At 39.2% G+C, this 18182-nt stretch overlaps 1 protein-coding gene across 12 annotated transcripts in view; it reads left to right on the top strand.

The window, feature by feature from the left end:
* Window positions 1–18182, top strand: part of CCDC141 (coiled-coil domain containing 141) — a 210708-nt gene that overhangs the window by 62975 nt on the left and 129551 nt on the right. For all 12 annotated transcript variants that reach the window (XR_008618774.1, XR_008618778.1, XR_008618777.1 and 9 more), the window contains exon 6: window positions 11986–12102. Coding sequence is in view for 6 of the 12 variants with exons in the window: in XM_055088821.1 (XP_054944796.1) it covers window positions 11986–12102 (117 nt within the window). In the remaining 6 variants the exon portion in view is untranslated. The remainder of the gene's footprint in view (window positions 1–11985; window positions 12103–18182) is intronic.

The raw sequence follows: 18182 nt of genomic DNA, 5'->3' as shown, positions 1-18182 counted from the left end.
ACAAAGATTTTACTTCTTCTCATTATAATACTGATTTTTTAAATGGGAGAATACCCGCTAGCAGTTTTGAAAATGACGAGGTTCTATTGTTGGATTCTCTTTCGTGCTTCTGTCCAGGTCACTACCTTTAGTTACATTTCTTTGAAATTCTGAAAAGTTCTTTGCAATTTTCTTGAGTGTTGGGGAGGCATGATGCTGCTAATGCCAGTGAAAAAGTCTGTCAGCCCGAAATAGAGATAAGGTTCTTAGAAGAGTAGCCTGGCACCAATGAAGAAATATGACCTTGGCCTATGTCTGGATGCTCAGTGGTTAGAGGGCTTTGGGGTGGGAGGTTGATGAGTTTGCAGGCTTGTTAGAGCTCATTACTCAGACTGCAGGCCCAGCTCTGGTCAGTTGTCAATGTGCTTGCTGTGCGTTCCTTGTGTCCCGATCACTTGAGAGTAAGAGTGGACAGAACTCTCTTTGCAAACCCCCAACTCAAATAGGTAGGATATTTATGGCTATATTTATAACTGCCTCAAGCCCATGCTTTAATCTGTACAGATTAACTGGAGGGAATTTTCAGAGAGAAATGATGTGGAAGGACATCTCCTGGTCTGGATGCATAGGAAAGGGGTCTCTTCATATATTTTATATTGTTGCTCTGATCCGAACTGGAGAGATGCACATACAGCTGGTAGCAAAGATGATCCAGGAGAAACTAGTTCTTTCAAGCTGGAAAAATGAGGATTTAAATGATCAACCTTTCAACTTATGCCTATTGAGTACCTACTATGTACCCAGATCCTATTATAAGTACTAGGGATACATAACACACAAGATAAAGTCCTTTTCCTCCAGGAATTTTCCTTCTAGTGCATTTTCTCATTCTCAGCTCTATTGATAACCGGTGCTAAGTAACTCCTTTGGGGAGGCTGTCCTGGGCACTCTAGGGAGTTGAGCAACATTCAGGGCGTCTACCCACCAGATGCCAGTAGAACATACTCTAGTTGTGACAACCAAAAAAGGTCTCCAGACATTGCTGACTGTCCCCTGGGGGCCAAAATTACCCCCAGATGTGAACCACTGTTTTAGTGTGATGAGAAAGGCCTATGATAAACAAATGAACAATGACAAGTGCCATAAAGAAGATCAAATAGGGCAGTGAATTTTCACTTGTGTTGGTCTACTTTTAATCAGAGAAGGAATCACAGAAGGCCTCTCTGAGGGGGTGACATAGAGCAGACACCCAAATGCAGACACCTCCAGACATACAGTCGGCTTGCATTTTGTCATCTCCTCCTTTAAGTCACTATATACTTTTCAACCCACCTCCACCTTCAGCCCTTTTGTCTTGACTGCTACTATTCACTGTCCTGCTTCTTCTGTGCTTTGCCTGTCAAGCCATAGCGCCTCCCCAATTTAGTTCTTCCCCCACCCCACCTTCATATGCTTATTACCCAGAATGCTATTATCCAATTCAATAGTCTTTAACTGATGATTCTGGCATAACAAAGGAGAACTAGTGCTCAGGACAAGAATAAACTTAAAATTGTTTATCAGACAACTGTTTCCAAAGTTCCTTGTCCTCCGTATCATATGGCACTCTCTCCCTCTCTCTTTCTCTCTCTTTGTCCTTTTCTCTCTCCCCTAATCCTGACCTGACACCATGTTCCCAGAGCTGCTGTCCCCTTAAAAAGAACCCTCCTCTTATTTCTTTCTATTGAATTAATAACCCCCAACCCCTGCCTCTAGAGCTTCCAAGAATACACTAAAAACTCCTCTTACTTTATCATACAGAGTAGTTTATCCCTTTTAAACCACGACCTCTCTTATCCAGAGACATTCTATCCGCAAAGAGGCTTCCCAAACACAGGACAATTTCCCAAGATTGAAAAAGCAGCTACAGTAAGTTTTATTTATTTATTTTTAAGGTAGTAATTTTGCCATTCTGCTTCAAGACTGTGGCAATACTCATCCACTTATCCTCTGCAGTAAAAAAAAAAAAAAAATCACATGAAGATTCAAAATGAACTATTTAATCCAGTCATATGCTTGAGGGAGATCTAGATACCTTGCCAACCACATACTTTTCTATCTTAATTGGGATGTGATAGCCTAAAAAACATAATCATAGCATGTCCTCTCTTTATCATTGTTTTCAGATGTAAAAAAGTGCACTTGGGGCTTCCCTGGTGGCGCAGTGGTTGAGAGTCCGCCTGCCGGTGCAGGGGACATGGGTTCGTGCCCCGGTCTGGGAAGATCCCACATTCCACGGAGCGGCTGGGCCCATGAGCCATGGCTGCTGAGCCTGTGCATCTGGAGCCTGTGCTCCGCAACGGGGGAGGCCACAACAGTGGGAGGCCCGCGTACCGCAAAAAAAAAAAAAAAAAAGTGCACTTGTTTTACGTTTAAAGATGAGCAGCTGACCTTTTTTCCCAACTCCAGCCTCGTCTTATTTTGCAGATAATCTGCTTCATTAATGAAAATCAGAAGCAGCTTGGAGTATTTTGTGCATAATTAATTATCTTGGCAAGAAGATTTATGAATGTAATTTTTCTCAATTGCTCCAGTCAGGAATAAGTGAGACAAACAAATAAATTAAAACTAGGTTATTCATGGTCTCTTTGTACAAGACAGTATCAAGGACATCTAGGAGAATTAAATAAGACATAAGGGCAGATAATATTTTTACTACCCAGATCACATATGCTTACAAGATAACAATCTTTGTGGGAGGAAAAATGGGTAATAGAATTCACATTTGGAAGTTTTTATAATTTGAGTACCATGTATATCATAATCATGTAACCATATGTAATCATATTCTTTGTTAATAGTCAATTTAAATGATATCAGTGATGACACATATAAGCACAGCCTCAGGGCACCAGTCTTGTACCTGCTGGGCAACTGTAAAACTCTGTGTGTTTGTGTGTGTGTGTGCTCACAGATGTGTGCACATGCATGTATATTCTCCTTTGTATGATGCTACCTTCTAACTAGGATTTAGAGCTTGAATGGTTGACCAGCTTAAATTAATATGAGGTAACAAAAGTGCCTAGCTTAGTGGCTACAACATAGCAAGGTTTTTTTTAAATCTTTCTTTGAATTTAGCTTTAATTTTTTAATTGAAGTATAGTTAATTTACAATGTTCTGTTTGTTTCAAGTGTACAGCAAAGGTATTCACTTATATATACGCGTGTATTTCTCTCTCTCTCTCTCTCTCTATATATATATATATATTCTTTTTCAGCTTCTTTTGCATTGTAGGTTATTACAAGATATTGAGTATAGTTCCCTGTGCTATACAGTAGGTCCTTGTTTACCTGTTTTATATATAGTAGTGTGTATATGTTAATCCCAAACCCCTAATTTATCTTCCCCCCCTTCCCGTGAATATAGCTTTTTAACATTGGGTGGCATAAGACTTAAATAAGGGTTGAATTATCTTATTATTGGATACTGGTATCTGATAGTTCAATCCAGTAACAGATATACATGACTTTCCAACCACTCATAGATTAAAATTTATCACAGAATTTCATTTTAGCACATAGGCTGTCTCTAGAATTCACTCAAAGTTATGCCAGGGTAAATACAAAGTATCTTAAAGTGTTTGTAGGAGAAACATGTGATTTTTGAAAGCAATAGGACCCCCTCCTAATTAGAGTGCCTGCTACTACCATTACTTTCAATGACATTGCATGTCAAAGGTAGAAACAGAGGACTCTGGTACAGATGGTGTGGATATCAATCCCAACTTTTATATTTACTTGCTTTATGACTTTGGGCAAGTTACTCAGCCTCTGTGCCTCAGTTTCCTTTTCTGTAAAATGGGAATAATAATAGTATCTATTTATACATTTGTTATAAAAATAAACAAGATTGGCTTCCCTAGTGGCGCAGTGGTTGAGAGTCCGCCTGCCGATGCAGGGGTCACGGGTTCGTGCCCCGGTCCGGGAGGATCCCACATGCCGCGGAGTGGCTAGGCCCGTGAGCCATGGCCGCTGAGCCTGTGCGTCCGGAGCCTGTGCTCCGCAAGGGAGAGGCCACAACAGTGAGAGGCCCTCGTACAGCAAAAAAAAAAAAAAAAAAAAAGCAAGATTATATATGTAAATATTCTTAGAGCATGGCTTGGCATATGGTAAGTGCTCAACAAATGTTCACCATATCACTACATCTTTCGATGGTTAGTTTCTGAGCTTTACTGGATAATCACCAGCACATTAAAATCCTACATATTACCCAGATCCCATTCCAATTCTCTAAATCACTAGATAATCTTAGCTTTCTAAAATTATGTGGAGGGGGAATAAATGCCATTTCATGGCTTGGTATCCAGCCTAGTTTATTCAAAAGGTCAGCTTTATTTGTAAGATTAAGTTAAAAATCAATTTTCCTCTCCATTTCTCCACCCTTTAGCTATTTCTTTAGCTCATTTATACCTATTGTAATTGGTTATATTTTCATTAAGCTTAGTTTTTCACTTCAGTATACCATTCAATTGGACTGATGGCTTCACAACATTTTAATTGGGCATAGTTACTTAAGTTGGTAAGAGGGTTGGGGCACACACACTGTGACTAAATTACCTTCTCAGCAGTGATAAGACTGGTGACAAAGCTGTTTGATGTGTGTGCTCCCTGGAAAAGGCTCTTCACTGCTCCCATTGTATGCACCTTCCATTGTGTGACAAAGTTAGCAGCTGCTGCTTGAGCTGTCTGCTAAGCCCCAGGGCTGCCTGTGTATCTTTCCACCATCCTGAACTCTTTTTCTTCCCTGCTTCTGGTGCTAGAGATGGTTGGCTTTCCTTTTCTCAACACCACTGCCACCCCATACTGGGCAGGGAGTGGGACTCATTCTCTCCTCTACCCTCATTTTCATGGTTCCCAAAGACAAGCAAAGAGACCCAATTAATTTTAATGCTTTTTATAGGGCAGCTCATAAGCAAACAAACTAAATGGCACACTTTAAAAGGATTAAAACATCCTTTAAAATGTAACAGTTATTTATCCTGTCAATATGACAGTTTCTGGCTCTAATTTTTTCTGACAACTAGGTGTTTAGGCCAAAGCTTCAGTATGAACTCCCTTAGGCTGCTTGACCTAGGATCTGGGATGATAATATGAAAATGTCAGACTTTGGTCTCACTCCCAAGTAGCCCTGTATGTTCCTCTCTCTCCCTCTCTCTTTCTCTCTATCACACACGCACGCACACACACACACACACACACACACACACACACACACACACACTCACACAGTGAATGGCTCCAGATCATTTAGGGTGGAACCCTAAGTTATACTGGGAAAACCATGCCTTAGATATCTTAGGCAGAGATACACATCACCAGGACACTCGTCTGGGTCTCTGTTTCCTTTCTTGAAAAAAAGACTTCCTTCCACTGCTGGTAGGATTCTTACCAATGACTCAGAGTTAATGCTAGAAATAGAATTTAGGTCCAGAGACTACTACTGTATTGATTTTATTCATTGGACTAAATAGTTTCGACTGCTTAAGTAGTTGGAGGTTAAGAAACTGCCTAAACACAAACAAGAGTTGAGGGCAATCTTGGGAAGGGAAGAAGTCCTTAGTGCCATTTTTCTTGAAATATAGATGTGAGAAGAGAAATGATATGTTAAGACAAGTCAAAATAATCAGAAGACAAATATGTTAGCACAAGTAGAATAATTAAATACATAAAATTATGGTTCCAGACAGGGAGATAGATTTTCTGTGAAGCTGTTAAAGTAACAAAAATTTTGCCTCAAGGCAAACATATTTTAGCTTTCTTACTGCGCATCAATAGAGAATACTGGGATCTGATCATTTGTTGAGGAGATACTAATACCTTCCAGTTGACTTCAGTAAGTCATGGAGGGCTTTCAAGTTCCACAAAAGAAGATTGTGAGCTTTGTCTTCCTAGAGTCGCTGAGATGAAGTCCAAATAATAACAAGCCAATAATTAGATCAGTCCCAGAATACATCCCAAGCCATGTTTTTGGCAGGAATTCTTTTTCTTTCTCTGCTCCCAAGCCCTCAAGTACAATCATCAGAGACACGTTTCCATGCCTCTTCTCCTAATATGTGTTATCACCTAATGGAGCTAGTGGATATTTGAAGTCTGGTTATTGCCTAGTTAAATACAGAGCACATTTGACCAGATTTCCTAATACAAAATAATGACAACTGGTTTCCCTACTGTAAAAAAGAAAAAGAACAAAACCTTACAGGAGCTAAAATGGTTGTTATAATACTAACATGCCTTCAAAATCAAAGTAGACATTAGAACTGTCACCTGAGGCCATCAACTATAATTGAAAACACCTTTGTATATGTGTGCATCTTTGATAATTGGAAAAGAGACTATCAAAACATCTTGAGTTAAAGAAGAGACATAACTGATGTCTTTTTCCTCCTTTATCAGTTTGTCTCTAATAGTAACTGTTTATTCATCAAAAACTGTTCTGCACATGGAAAAGAAAATGAAAGTGATCTGGAGAGATTTTTATCTTCCCTTAAGCATTTCTGTTAAGATGTTTGAATTGCTTATTGCTAGTTCACCTCCCCCAGCATAGTTTTAAACAAAGATCAAAAAATAAGATCTGATCTTGGATTGTAGAACAAATTGCAGAAAAAGAGACCGTGATGGTTTATGGCAGTGTGATGCCTAGCTTTGGGCTGCAGCAAAAGTTTACCTTCTTGCCACCTGAGTTGTTTATCCTTGATTGTCAGAAAGCATTTTTCTATTGCTTGTGTTCCCCGTGTTTTAGTCCCGTCTTTGGCACGTGCTGTTTGGGAACTGGAATTCTCAGTTTGTCCTTGCTGTCACCTCTGCCTGCATCCGGCCTCTGCCTCTAAGGCACTCCTTCTGGCAGACCTGGCCCACACGTCCGTTCTCCTCTCTAACGCAGTATGTCCACTGAGCCCCCGCGATTATTCACAGGGCTTACTTCCATGTTAGAATTAGATTCTGTAACTATAGTGTTGCATTTTAGTTTTATCTTAAGAATATTCGTGAACATAGCCTAATAAGAAACATTCCTCTTCCCTGGAATCCTTTGGTTCTACAGATGGATATGATGAGAAGAAAAAACACTAGACAGGGAAGCATGAGTTCTGACTATGGCATTTCTGCCTCAACTTGTAGGACTTTCCTCTTGTTGGTTGTGTGACCTTAGATGAATTGCTTACCCTGACTGGGGCTCAGTTTCCTTATCTGTTGAAAAAGCAACTGCCTCCATCATAGGAGGTATAAGGATTGGGTGAGGTAACCTGAGACCTGCCTATATAGTACCTGACACGGCTCTGGGAAGGTCCTATTCACTTCTCTTACTTTCCTCATTCTTATCTCCCAGCAGGGGTTAAGGTGAGACTGGATCATTCAACAAGCAAAAACTAGCCTTTTCTTGCCCAAAGCTGATAAGATCAGTAGTGCTTCCTTCCAACCTTCCCACTCTTTCTGGTATCAATACATTCCTGCCTCAACTTTCCTTAATGCATCTTCAGTACCCCGCACCTACAAAAAATGCTTACGTCTCATCTAATCAAATGAGAAAGTTGGAAAGAACCCCTCTGTTACCTCTGCTTTCCTTGAAGCTGTCAACCAATCCCCCCCTTTCCTTATCCAATAAACTTCTCTGAAAGAGTCATTAGCTCTACTTCCTCACCACCACTCAGCGGTCTATTCATGTTTACCAACCATAATCTCATCCCACTGTTCTCTTGACTCTGCTATTTTAAATTACCCTTAATTAATACTCAGTCCTTAGATCTACATTTAACAAATAAGGATATTCTGAATATCCTTGAATTACAGAACCATCCAATAAAATATATAATACAAGCCATAAATGTGATTTTAAATTTCTAGTAGACATATTAAAAACGTGAAAAGGGCTTCCCTGGTGGCGCAGTGGTTGAGAGCCCGCCTGCCAATGCAGGGGACACGGGTTCGTGCCCCAGTCCGGGAAGATCCCACATGCCGCGGAGCGGCTGGGCCCGTGAGCCATGGCCGCTGAGCCTGCGCGTCCGGAGCCTGTGCTCCGCAACGGGAGAGACCACGACAGTGAAAGGCCCGTGTACTGCAAAAACAAACAAACAAACAAACAAACAAAAAAAATGTGAAAAAAAATTTAAAGAGAAAAAAGTCACATAAAAAAAAGAAAAGCAATAATATATTTTGTTTAATCCAACATATCTAAAAGAGTATTTCAACATTTAATCAATATTAACAATCAACAAGATATTTTCATTATTTTTTATACTGTCTATGAAATCAGCTATTTTATACTTAGAACACATCTCAATTTGGATTTGTCACATTCCAAGTACTCAGTAGCCATATGTGGTTAGTAGCTACAGTGTAGGACAAAGCAGATCTACACCATTTGACTGAGTCTTCCTGGCATCTCTCTTTAACTTCCAAGGCAGCTCTTGGTTTTCATTGAACATCCCTGATTGCTCCTTCTCTGCATCTTTGTTGATTTCCCTTCCCTTTCTCTCTGGCTCCCTTCAACCTCTAGTAAGTGTTTCCCCTCCAATCCCCACCTCCCCTCCGCAAAAAAAGATCTACCCCACTCCTTCTCTACCTTAGTTCTACCTCCTCTGAGTACTGAACACTTAGAATGTCATGTCAGACAGGTGGGATGGCCACAAACATATCACTTAGATCAATCTGAAAGGTAGGAACTGGGAAGAGAAAGTAAAAATATTCTTATTTTCCCTTTTAATCCATCATTGCCCAGAACCAATTTCCAGTGCATACTCTGAATGCTTTTTGTTCTTCCTTTCTTTCCACATGCCCCCAACCCTTGGCTCATGTTTTTATCCTTTTGCAGGGACCATGTTCTATAGAATAGAATGTCCTGATGCATCATTTACTGTACTTATCACTGAGGCTTTTGAACAGCAGCTGATATAATTTAAACGCTTATAAAAAGTGCTCTTGGAATATCTATGCAGCTGTCTGCAGTAGCTACTCACGGGATGCAATGACTGATTTACATTATGGTTGACATGCTGTCAGTTATTTAGGGTGTCTTGCTTTTACATCAGATGGACTCTGAGAATCTATTCTGCGTGCATCTCCCAGCACACAAAGTAAATCTGATCTAAGAGGCTGCTCATGTATGTGACTGCCTCATGACGAGATGTAACACCCCGATGATGAACCATTTTCTTCTGAGTGTTATGCCAACCTGTTTTTATGTTTCTTCCCAGGGTGCATTTGGTAGTAAAAATGTGTAGATCTAGAGAGTCAGTATGCTTTATCAGGCAGGTATGTGATCAGGATATATGGAATACCACCATAGATCTTACATTCTCTTTTAGGTAATATTTAGTATTGCCATGCCCAAGGGAATAGTATCCTTTTGGGGGGAGTTGAAATAGTATTTGCCAAATCTAGGGGATGAGGTCAGTAAATAACTTTAAAAAATCAAAACATCTTGCTCCTTCCCAGCTTTCATCACTGCTGGCATATGTTAGATAACAAGTCTTTGACTCACAGAATTTAATAAGATTATCTGAGGGTTCAGACTTCTCACCTGTTTTTAGAGATTAGTGAACACCTGTTTGTATCCATGCTTTCTTCACTCAGATTCTATATTAACTTTCCCTATTAAAGCATTCTTGAGATATTTGAGTTCTTACCACTTTAGCTAAAAATAAATAAAGCTCACTCCCAGTACTTAATAAAATAAAGGATCTCTGAAAGTTAGTTATGTTCAGGATCCATTTTTCTTGGATGAAACCCTTAAATCATTCATCTAGTTGTGTTTTTATATGGGCCTACTGCATCTTTTGTGATAAATTTTAATAAAAATTTAATAAATTAATGTACAAATTTTATAGCTCTTGATAAAATACTCTCTGGGGGTTCTGATATGCACATAATACATATCATTTAGTTCTAATTGGGATACCAGAAAGACAAACCATCCTCAAATAATTGTAAATACATAAACACCGTACTTGAGATATGGGGACCGGCTGATATGTGTATTGTGCACAGATCACCAAATGTTCTGAAGAGAATGAGGCGTACTTCACATGAAAACTGCTACAGGGTCACTGTTATTCTTTTCTTTGCACTGATAGTAGCCTAAAATGCTGGTCAACAAAGCTTTCCAATTAGCAGAAAGCTGAAGAAACCCTGTTGCTGCCTATTTTACTGCCTGTTCCACACTGGAAAATGCTAAGTGTTGGTATAGACATTTGATCTCATAATCAGCTTTGTTATATCAGCCCTGTAATGGTAAAGGAGTGTATTCTTCTCCGTAAGCCCTAACTTGACTTCTTTGTAGTGTGTGTGTGTGTGTGTGTGTGTGTGTGTGTGTGTGTGTGTTGGTGGTGTATGTTTATTTATTTTTTTAACATTTATCCATTAAGTTTGCCATCTTTTTTAAAATAAATTTATTTATCTTATTTTATTTATTTTTGGCTGCGTTGGGTCTTAGTTGCTGCGTGCGGGCTTCCTCTAGTTGTGGCAAGTGGGCTTCTCATGGCGGTGGCTTCTCTTGTTGTGGAGCACAGGCTCTAGTCACACAGGGTTCAGTAGTTGCGGCACATGGGCTCAGTAGTTGTGGCTCGTGGGCTCTAGAGCACAGGCTCAGTAGTTGTGGTGCACAGGCTTAGTCGCTCCACAGCATGTGGGATGTTCCCAGACTAGGGCTCGAACCCGTGTCCCCTGCATTGGCAAGAGGGTTCTTAACCACTGCACCTCCAGGGAAGCCCTGTGATGTATGTTTGCTGTGTGGAGCTTCAGGACTAACGTAGCTTTCTCTTTGGCCACCTGCTTCACATGTCTCTCCATGTTATAAGAGTTCAGAGAAATCCTGAGGCTGTGGCAGACAAGACAAGTTAGGCTGGAGAAAGATCTAGTGTATATCCTGGGCAGTGCCACCACTTTGAGTGGGCTGCTGGGATTCATTTTTCAGATGTGAAGTAATTTCCCCTGATGACCACAGACTTTAAGTTACCCAAGGATGGTAGCAGGGCACAGTGGAAAGAGCATGGACTTTGGAGTAATGTAGGTGTGGGAACAGATCCTGGCCCTGCCACTTACTGTATGGCCCTGGATAAGCTGCTTAACCTCTCCTCATCTCTACAGTGTCGATATCATACTTGTTATAGAGTTGTTGAGAGAAAAAGAGATGATGCCCGAAAACCAACTAGCAAACTGTTTAGCATGTAGTGGGGTTCTTACGAATCAGTAGTTATGATGTGATCATGAGAATAATGCTGTATAAGATTTGAGAGTAAAAATCCATCTCTCTTTCCTTTAATTGGGATAAGGAATCTGCATCCAGGGGCCACATGTTATCAGTCTCACGTCAACTTACATCATCATTTTTAAAAGCACAGCTTCTTTCAAGTCTTTTGTTATTTGTTGTTTTAACACTGTGTAAGGCACATATTGTAAATCAAGTCTAAATGAATGTGAGTTATGCCCTTAGACATTTATCATGTTAATGGAATTTTAATAACTTCTCCATTTCATTTTCTGAGTACAGATTTTCAGCAATTGCAACAAAATAAATATTTTTGCATTGTCTTCTAATAGTAGAAACATAATTCTACATATGCTATTTAATATCTTCATGTGAGTCTATGTAACTACACTCAGATTCATAATCTTATATTCTAAAAGAATGCATGGTTTATAGGGGAACATAAATTTGGGAAATTATATTCCCCAAATTTGGGAGTCTATTTTGGTTCTTTGCTAGGAGATTTTGAATTATTTTCTTCATGCTATGTAATCCAGTGAAATGATATATTGTTCTCATGATTTGGGGGTATTATTTTGTTTTTTCTCTTAAGCATGTAGAGAATGAAATGAAGAAAAAAACCTGATTATATTAACTTAACACATGAGTTTATATAAAAAGAAATTGAAGTAGCTTAAGTTTTGAAAGCTTAGGAAAGGATTTCTGGATTTTTACTCATTTATTCTAATCATTTGAAATTTGACCTGTCTTTGTTGCTTCTTACCTAGGTTACTTGTTGGTTTCAGAAAACCATAAGAGATTTACAGGAACAAAGTCTAGGTTCATCCCTTTCAGACAATGAGGAGCTAATTCGTAAGCACGAGGAACTGATAATAAAAGCAAAGGTAAGAGACACATTAAAAAAATAATTGAAAACTGCATGGACTTCTCTTGAATACACTTCTGTACGTAATTTAGTGGAGTACTAAAAAACTCTCTTTGTATAGTTTGCTTGCTGTTCCCATTTTTGTTTCCCTAGTTCCTTAACTTGCTTCACATTCCTTAGTTTTGCAAAAAGTAATAACTACCAGCCAGGCAACTTGTAGGTGTGTGGATGTGCCAAATGGAACCATAAAGTGCTGAGAGCAGGGAGAGCAAAGCAGCCACATAGCAGTGCTCCTCTCGCCATTGTGTCTTGTTATTTGGAAATTGATTCATTTGTACATGTGGGGTCTATGAATATTTTCCAAAGCTCTTTACAGGTGCTCCATTTTTATCTGCAGAAAAATGAAAGTCCAGTTGTAGTAGATTGAGTGGGAACAGTGCACACTTTAATCAGTTTCAAGATTTAGAGAACTTTCTGTCGTTAATATCTTGGGTGGTTGATAGTTGTACGTACAGCTCGTTCATGAAGCTCGGGAAAACAGTGGCCCAACACTAACAGACAACGGTTGAACACGAGGAATACAAAGCAAATAAATATTTACATGTTTGGGAGGATGGGATTTGGAGGGGTGGGGGAAGGGGAGGCAGCAGGTTGCGTTTATCTAAACCGAAATCTCCTCATAGGGATCATGATGTTTTCATTTGCTGGTTTTTGCTTCTCTTTGAACACTACAGGATACATAGGTACTCAAAGCGTATGGTTTGAATATTTGCCTGACTGATAAAGATTCGGTTACAAAAGACTGTTATGGCTGATGATTTTTTAAATTCTTTAAAATTTTTCAGCATTTGGTTTATCTGTTTGAGAAATTAGTTTTTTTTATTGAAGTCATATAGCATTTTATTCTGTGCGCATGATACTCAAGTTTTATCAGTGAAAAGTCTATAAAAATTCCTAAATGCTAAGCACAAGAGATGACCTGAATTGCATAAGATGGTTGCTTCCTTAAAACATAAAAATAGGGCTTCCCTGGTGGCGCAGTGGTTGAGAGTCCGCCTGCCGATGCAGGGGACGCGGGTTCGTGCCCCGGTCTGGGAAGGTCCCGCATGCCGCGGAGCGGCTGGGCCCGTGAGCCATGGCCGCTGAGCCTGAGCGTCCGGAGCCTGCGCTCCGCAACGGGAGAGGCCACAGCAGTGAGAGGCCCGCGTACCGGAAAAAAAACAAAAAACATATAAATAAAAATGGTATATTCACATAACTTGGACATACTTTGGGGTTATATTTACTGTAACTGTGGATTTATGATGGTTTCTCACAGCCCTGAGGACAGTTTGGAGGAGAATATTTGTTAATGTATAACCTCAGTTTAGCTTATGCCATAGTTTACAGTTTACCTTTGTAGCTCTGATGATGTGTATAAATAGAAAAACATAGATATTCTTTCCATCATTATCCCTATGTTGTTGTACGCATAAGTGGTTTAAGAAATAAATGTTTAATAATACATATTTTATTATATAAAGTACATCATAGAAAATTTCATAACTATAAGAAAAATAAAAGGAAAATAAAAGTGAATTCTTCAACCCAAACATAATCATTATTAAGATAACCGTTATTAGTATTTTTGTGGACTCCCTTTTAGTCTTTCCGTACACAACCCTAGAAACATAGCATTAGAGTCATGCTTTTTTCATTTACAAATTTATCATAAATATTTTCCTATGTAAACTAACATCCTTTAACTGCAGCATATTTCATTATATGGATAAATTTATATGGCAGAGTTACACATTTTGGTTATATGTATAAGCTAAGCCATATGAATACCCAAGCAAATATTGTTTGAAAAGGGTATGAATTCCTGATAAACACCATTATATTTCAGACAAGATGACTACTTCCTTTCAGGGTCCTGAGCCACTTAGGAACCAGTTATAGATCTCATACAGAAGCTGAGTATTGCCCCATGTACTCAGTAAGTAGTTCTGGGGCCAAATTGGTTTCGGAAACTGCGGCAGAGAAACCTATTTTCCTATAGCATCCTTGCAAATAAATTTTTTTTCTAAAAAAAGAAAACTGTATGTTTGCTTTGCTGGGAGTTCATGTTTTATTACTTCTCACGAAGCATTCTGTATGATATAAGATTTTCCTTCAACTATGGGCTGGCCTTTGGAACCCCTAATCTCAATAACATCTTTAGAGATTATCAAATATTGAATATCTATTTAGAGATGAAAGCTCAAACATAACTTATTGATAAAAAGGTTTTTTAAGACAATTGTCATCAATTTGGGACACTAGATAGACCAATGTCAAGATAACTGGTTATTCAAGGCAGCAGGGGTCCCTGAGTCACATGGGTTGAAAGAGACCCCATCAGTGTAAATGCAGAAGAGGGAGTGACACTCTGTTCTGGGGTGATCCAGGTTGGCTTTCCAGAAGGGTGGGGTTTGAGCAGATGAATGGAGTATGAGTGGTTGGTTAGGCAAGGGTGATCATTCCTAAATAAGGTAGAGTAAGGGAAAACAATGATCAGACCAATTTGTCTGTGATGAGAGTTAAAGGTCCTAGCAATGTTCAACCCAGAGACAAGAGACCAACGGGAGTTGTCTCAGAGGTCATACTTATCCACAGCCATTCCCTAGAGAAGAAATGCTAACAGTGCATGGTCATTACAGGCAAGTAAACTCTGCAGGTTGGAGAATAGAAGAGAATTCTGAGGCCACAGAAGGTGGGCCTAAGTGACCTTAAAACTCTCTTTAAGTTTCAGTCTCATAAAAGAGACAGGATTTAGATTATAATAACTGTTATGCTTGTTAAATTTAAAGCAATGTGAGTGTGAAAAACACCTTTTCAGAGATGGCTGAAATGATAGGACTAGATTGGGAAAATAGCAACATTTCTTAAACGTGGAGATAGTATCTTACTCATCTTGGTATTCCCAGCACCTAGGACAGTGCCTGGTATTAAAAAAAGGATGTTTGATTCCTGTCTGTTTTTTAAATCCTCTTTCCAGAAGAAAGAAACATTCTTTTAGTGTCTCTCTGTGACTCTCTAGTGACTTTAGATAGTGACTTGACTTAGCCTCCTTTTGCCTACCTAGCCATCCATTATCTTTATTTATTTATTTTTAAGTGTTTGGTCCTCAGTATAGAGTTACACAAACTCTTTAATTCATCCTAGATCTCCGGGTCAGCTACTCTCTTGGCTTATTTTATTATTTCCCCCTTCATTCTCTATCTTCCTCACATCCCCATTCTCACAGTCACCTACTCTAATGGGTTCAATATGTGTCTTTAGACATATTCCCATTCTTAAAATATATAGAGTTACATGTTTTCAATTTGTATAGATGGTATTAAGGCATAGATTTCATTGTGTTTCTTCCCACAACACTGGTTGCATCTAGTAGCTGTTTGTGATCTTAAGTAGTTGTTTGTGATCTTCACTATGGTAATTCCTAGATGCAGCATAACTTTGGAAAGTCCTATTATGTAAATATTGATGTCCTACTTCGATCCTTCATAATGCTAATAGCCTCCCATTTCTTTATCCCTTATAATACCTGGGCCTCTAGTCCACTGACTCTTCTATTTAGCCCTTCTGCTGAGTTCCTCACTTCAGCTATTGCGTTTTTCATACCCCATTCCTCACACTGATTCTTCCTCATAACTTTTTTCCTGCTTCATCTGTCTAACGTCCTTCTTTATATCCTAAGGTGTGTTTTATTCATATATTAAGTTGTTGGTCTGTCCAGTGCCTTAATTCTGTGTCCTCTGATTTAGGTATTTCGGTGTGTTACTTGTGCTCATCAGATGTTATTTTTCCCTGTGAGTTAATGTTCCCTTGGATACCAGCAACTTCACTTGGTAAGGCATGGGAGGTGTGAAAGCCAGTTCTCTAACTTGTCCTTTTCTGGGTGAATTGGGGTCAAGGTGCGGGGAGATGCCCCTGAGTGCTTCTGTTGTTAGAATTAGGTCTCTACCATTTCTGGTTTGCCCCTCTACCCCAGATACACACAAAGGAGGGGGACCCCTTGGAGAACCTCCCACTGATTGGACTCTGGACCCTGCTTTGTTCCACGACCCATTTTCCATACTCTTCCCAGCTCATTTGATGGAGAGTTGAAGAGGGCGCACCGAGAAACAGGTCAGGTTGCTTCCCTCTCATATATTAGCTGTCCACCTTGGTCAGATTCCAGTGCTATCCTAATGTTGTTTCTCTCCTCTGGCTGGTACTGGGTTGGGGCTCCTATTTTCTTTCCTGAAAAGATACATTGACAAACAGTGACCAGGCAGATGGGGAAAGAAAGCAACACACCCAGAAAGTTATCCCCTAGCATATCTCCTGTCTAAGGCATCGACCCTATTCTGCTCCAGACACTCATGCGGCCCTGACACTGAGAGCTAACCCCCTGTTTTCTCCTCAAGGAAGGTTCTCTTATCTATAAACTTTACCGTCACTTTGTTGGCCCTTGCAGGAAGGACAAGCTACATAATTTGTGAGACCCAGTTTAAAATGGAAATATGGAGGCCTTTCTTAAAAAGGTATTGAGATTTCAATACAGCAACAGCAGAACCTTAAACCAAGCACGGGGACTTCTAAACAAATGTCGCTGTGATGATACAGATCACTTGCCTATGATGCTGGTCCTATTTACAATGTTAGGAGTTTTGAAAGGACCTAGAAACCTTGCTTCAAACATTTTCCTTCACCATCTTTACTAACCTCTTCCTACCTAGATTAGCAAGTTTTCTAAAAATAAAGATTGCAATACTATATCAGGTTATATCTACATAAGAAAAAACAGGTTTGAATTCCTGCTGTCACTCACTTTGCAATCTTGGGTACACTTGACCTCTCTCAGCCTCACCTTCCTGACCTGTAAAGAGGAGTCATGAATAATTCAATTAGAAAATATTTGTGAAGGCGCCCACATTTTAGTAGTGCCTCCAAAAATGTTTCCTTTCCCATCCATGGTGTAAACATTCAAATAGTTTTCGTCTGTGGTTTTTCAACAATATCATTCCGTTCCTGGAGGAGGAATCCAATTTTAGATCTCCTTAAACAGGAAGCAACATATTACACTTTTTTTTTTTTTTTTGAGTGTGGGTATGAGGAGAGGAAGGGGGATTGTTTCTTTCAAAGAAGTTTTAAAATAGAAATAAGGCCTCAAGCTGGGGATTCATTAGTGAGACGCATATAAATAATCTGGTAACATAGAGAAGGTAAGCTAAGTCAAATGTAGCGAGCTGTTCTGTATTGCTTGTTAGTCTACTCAGTAAATTATTTCTAAATAATCTTTGAAAATTCCTCTCTCATTTCTTACTGGAATGCATTCAAATAAGAAATATGGCAACTTTTATATCTCTTAATAATTGTGATACCTTAATTCAGAATGTGTTGAAAGAACTGAACTAAAAGATTTTTTAATACAGCCTTTAAGTATGAGTAATTTTGTATTAAATTATACTTTCTTTACTGAATATGACAAAATATTTTCCTCTTACACACGTAACAGTAAAAGAAATAACAGACATGGATGATTATAAGCGACCCTTCGGTTAAGAACCTTAAATACTCTTAGATTTTATCCTGTATCAATTTGATGCTCCAAGGCTTGAATGCAAAGTCTGGAGTTCAGAGTTGGTTGTAGGGTGTATTAAAATATGTTAACAAACGCTTCCTTATTATCTCCTTTGAGGAGACATAATCATTCCTTCTTCTGCACATCAGAAATAATGTCTATCGAAGAACTGCCTTCAGGAGCCAACCTTTACTTCTGTTGGGAGGAAAACTTTTCCTCTTCCAATTTGGTTCCAGTGATTGGGGCCTTGCAAATTAAGTGACAATAGACAGGTTAACTGGAGTAGAGACAAGGTTTATTTTCACACAGTAAACGTGGGCCATCCAAGTAATGGAAGACTCATGGAATAGCCCAAAGTAAAGTTTTACAAAGATCAATTTAACAAAAAAAAATTTTTAGGGCTTCAGTGGGAGAGTATGGAAGGTTTTATTGGGCTTCTTGATGATAAAGGAATGAGCAGTCTGTCTTCTTCCTGGTTGGAGGTTTCCCAGTGGGAAGGTGTATGGCAG

The sequence above is a fragment of the Physeter macrocephalus genome, chromosome 2 (genome assembly GCF_002837175.3).
Source record: "Physeter macrocephalus isolate SW-GA chromosome 2, ASM283717v5, whole genome shotgun sequence".
In the NCBI taxonomy this organism is placed as follows: domain Eukaryota; kingdom Metazoa; phylum Chordata; class Mammalia; order Artiodactyla; family Physeteridae; genus Physeter; species Physeter macrocephalus.
This window is presented reverse-complemented; position numbering and strand designations above follow the sequence as displayed.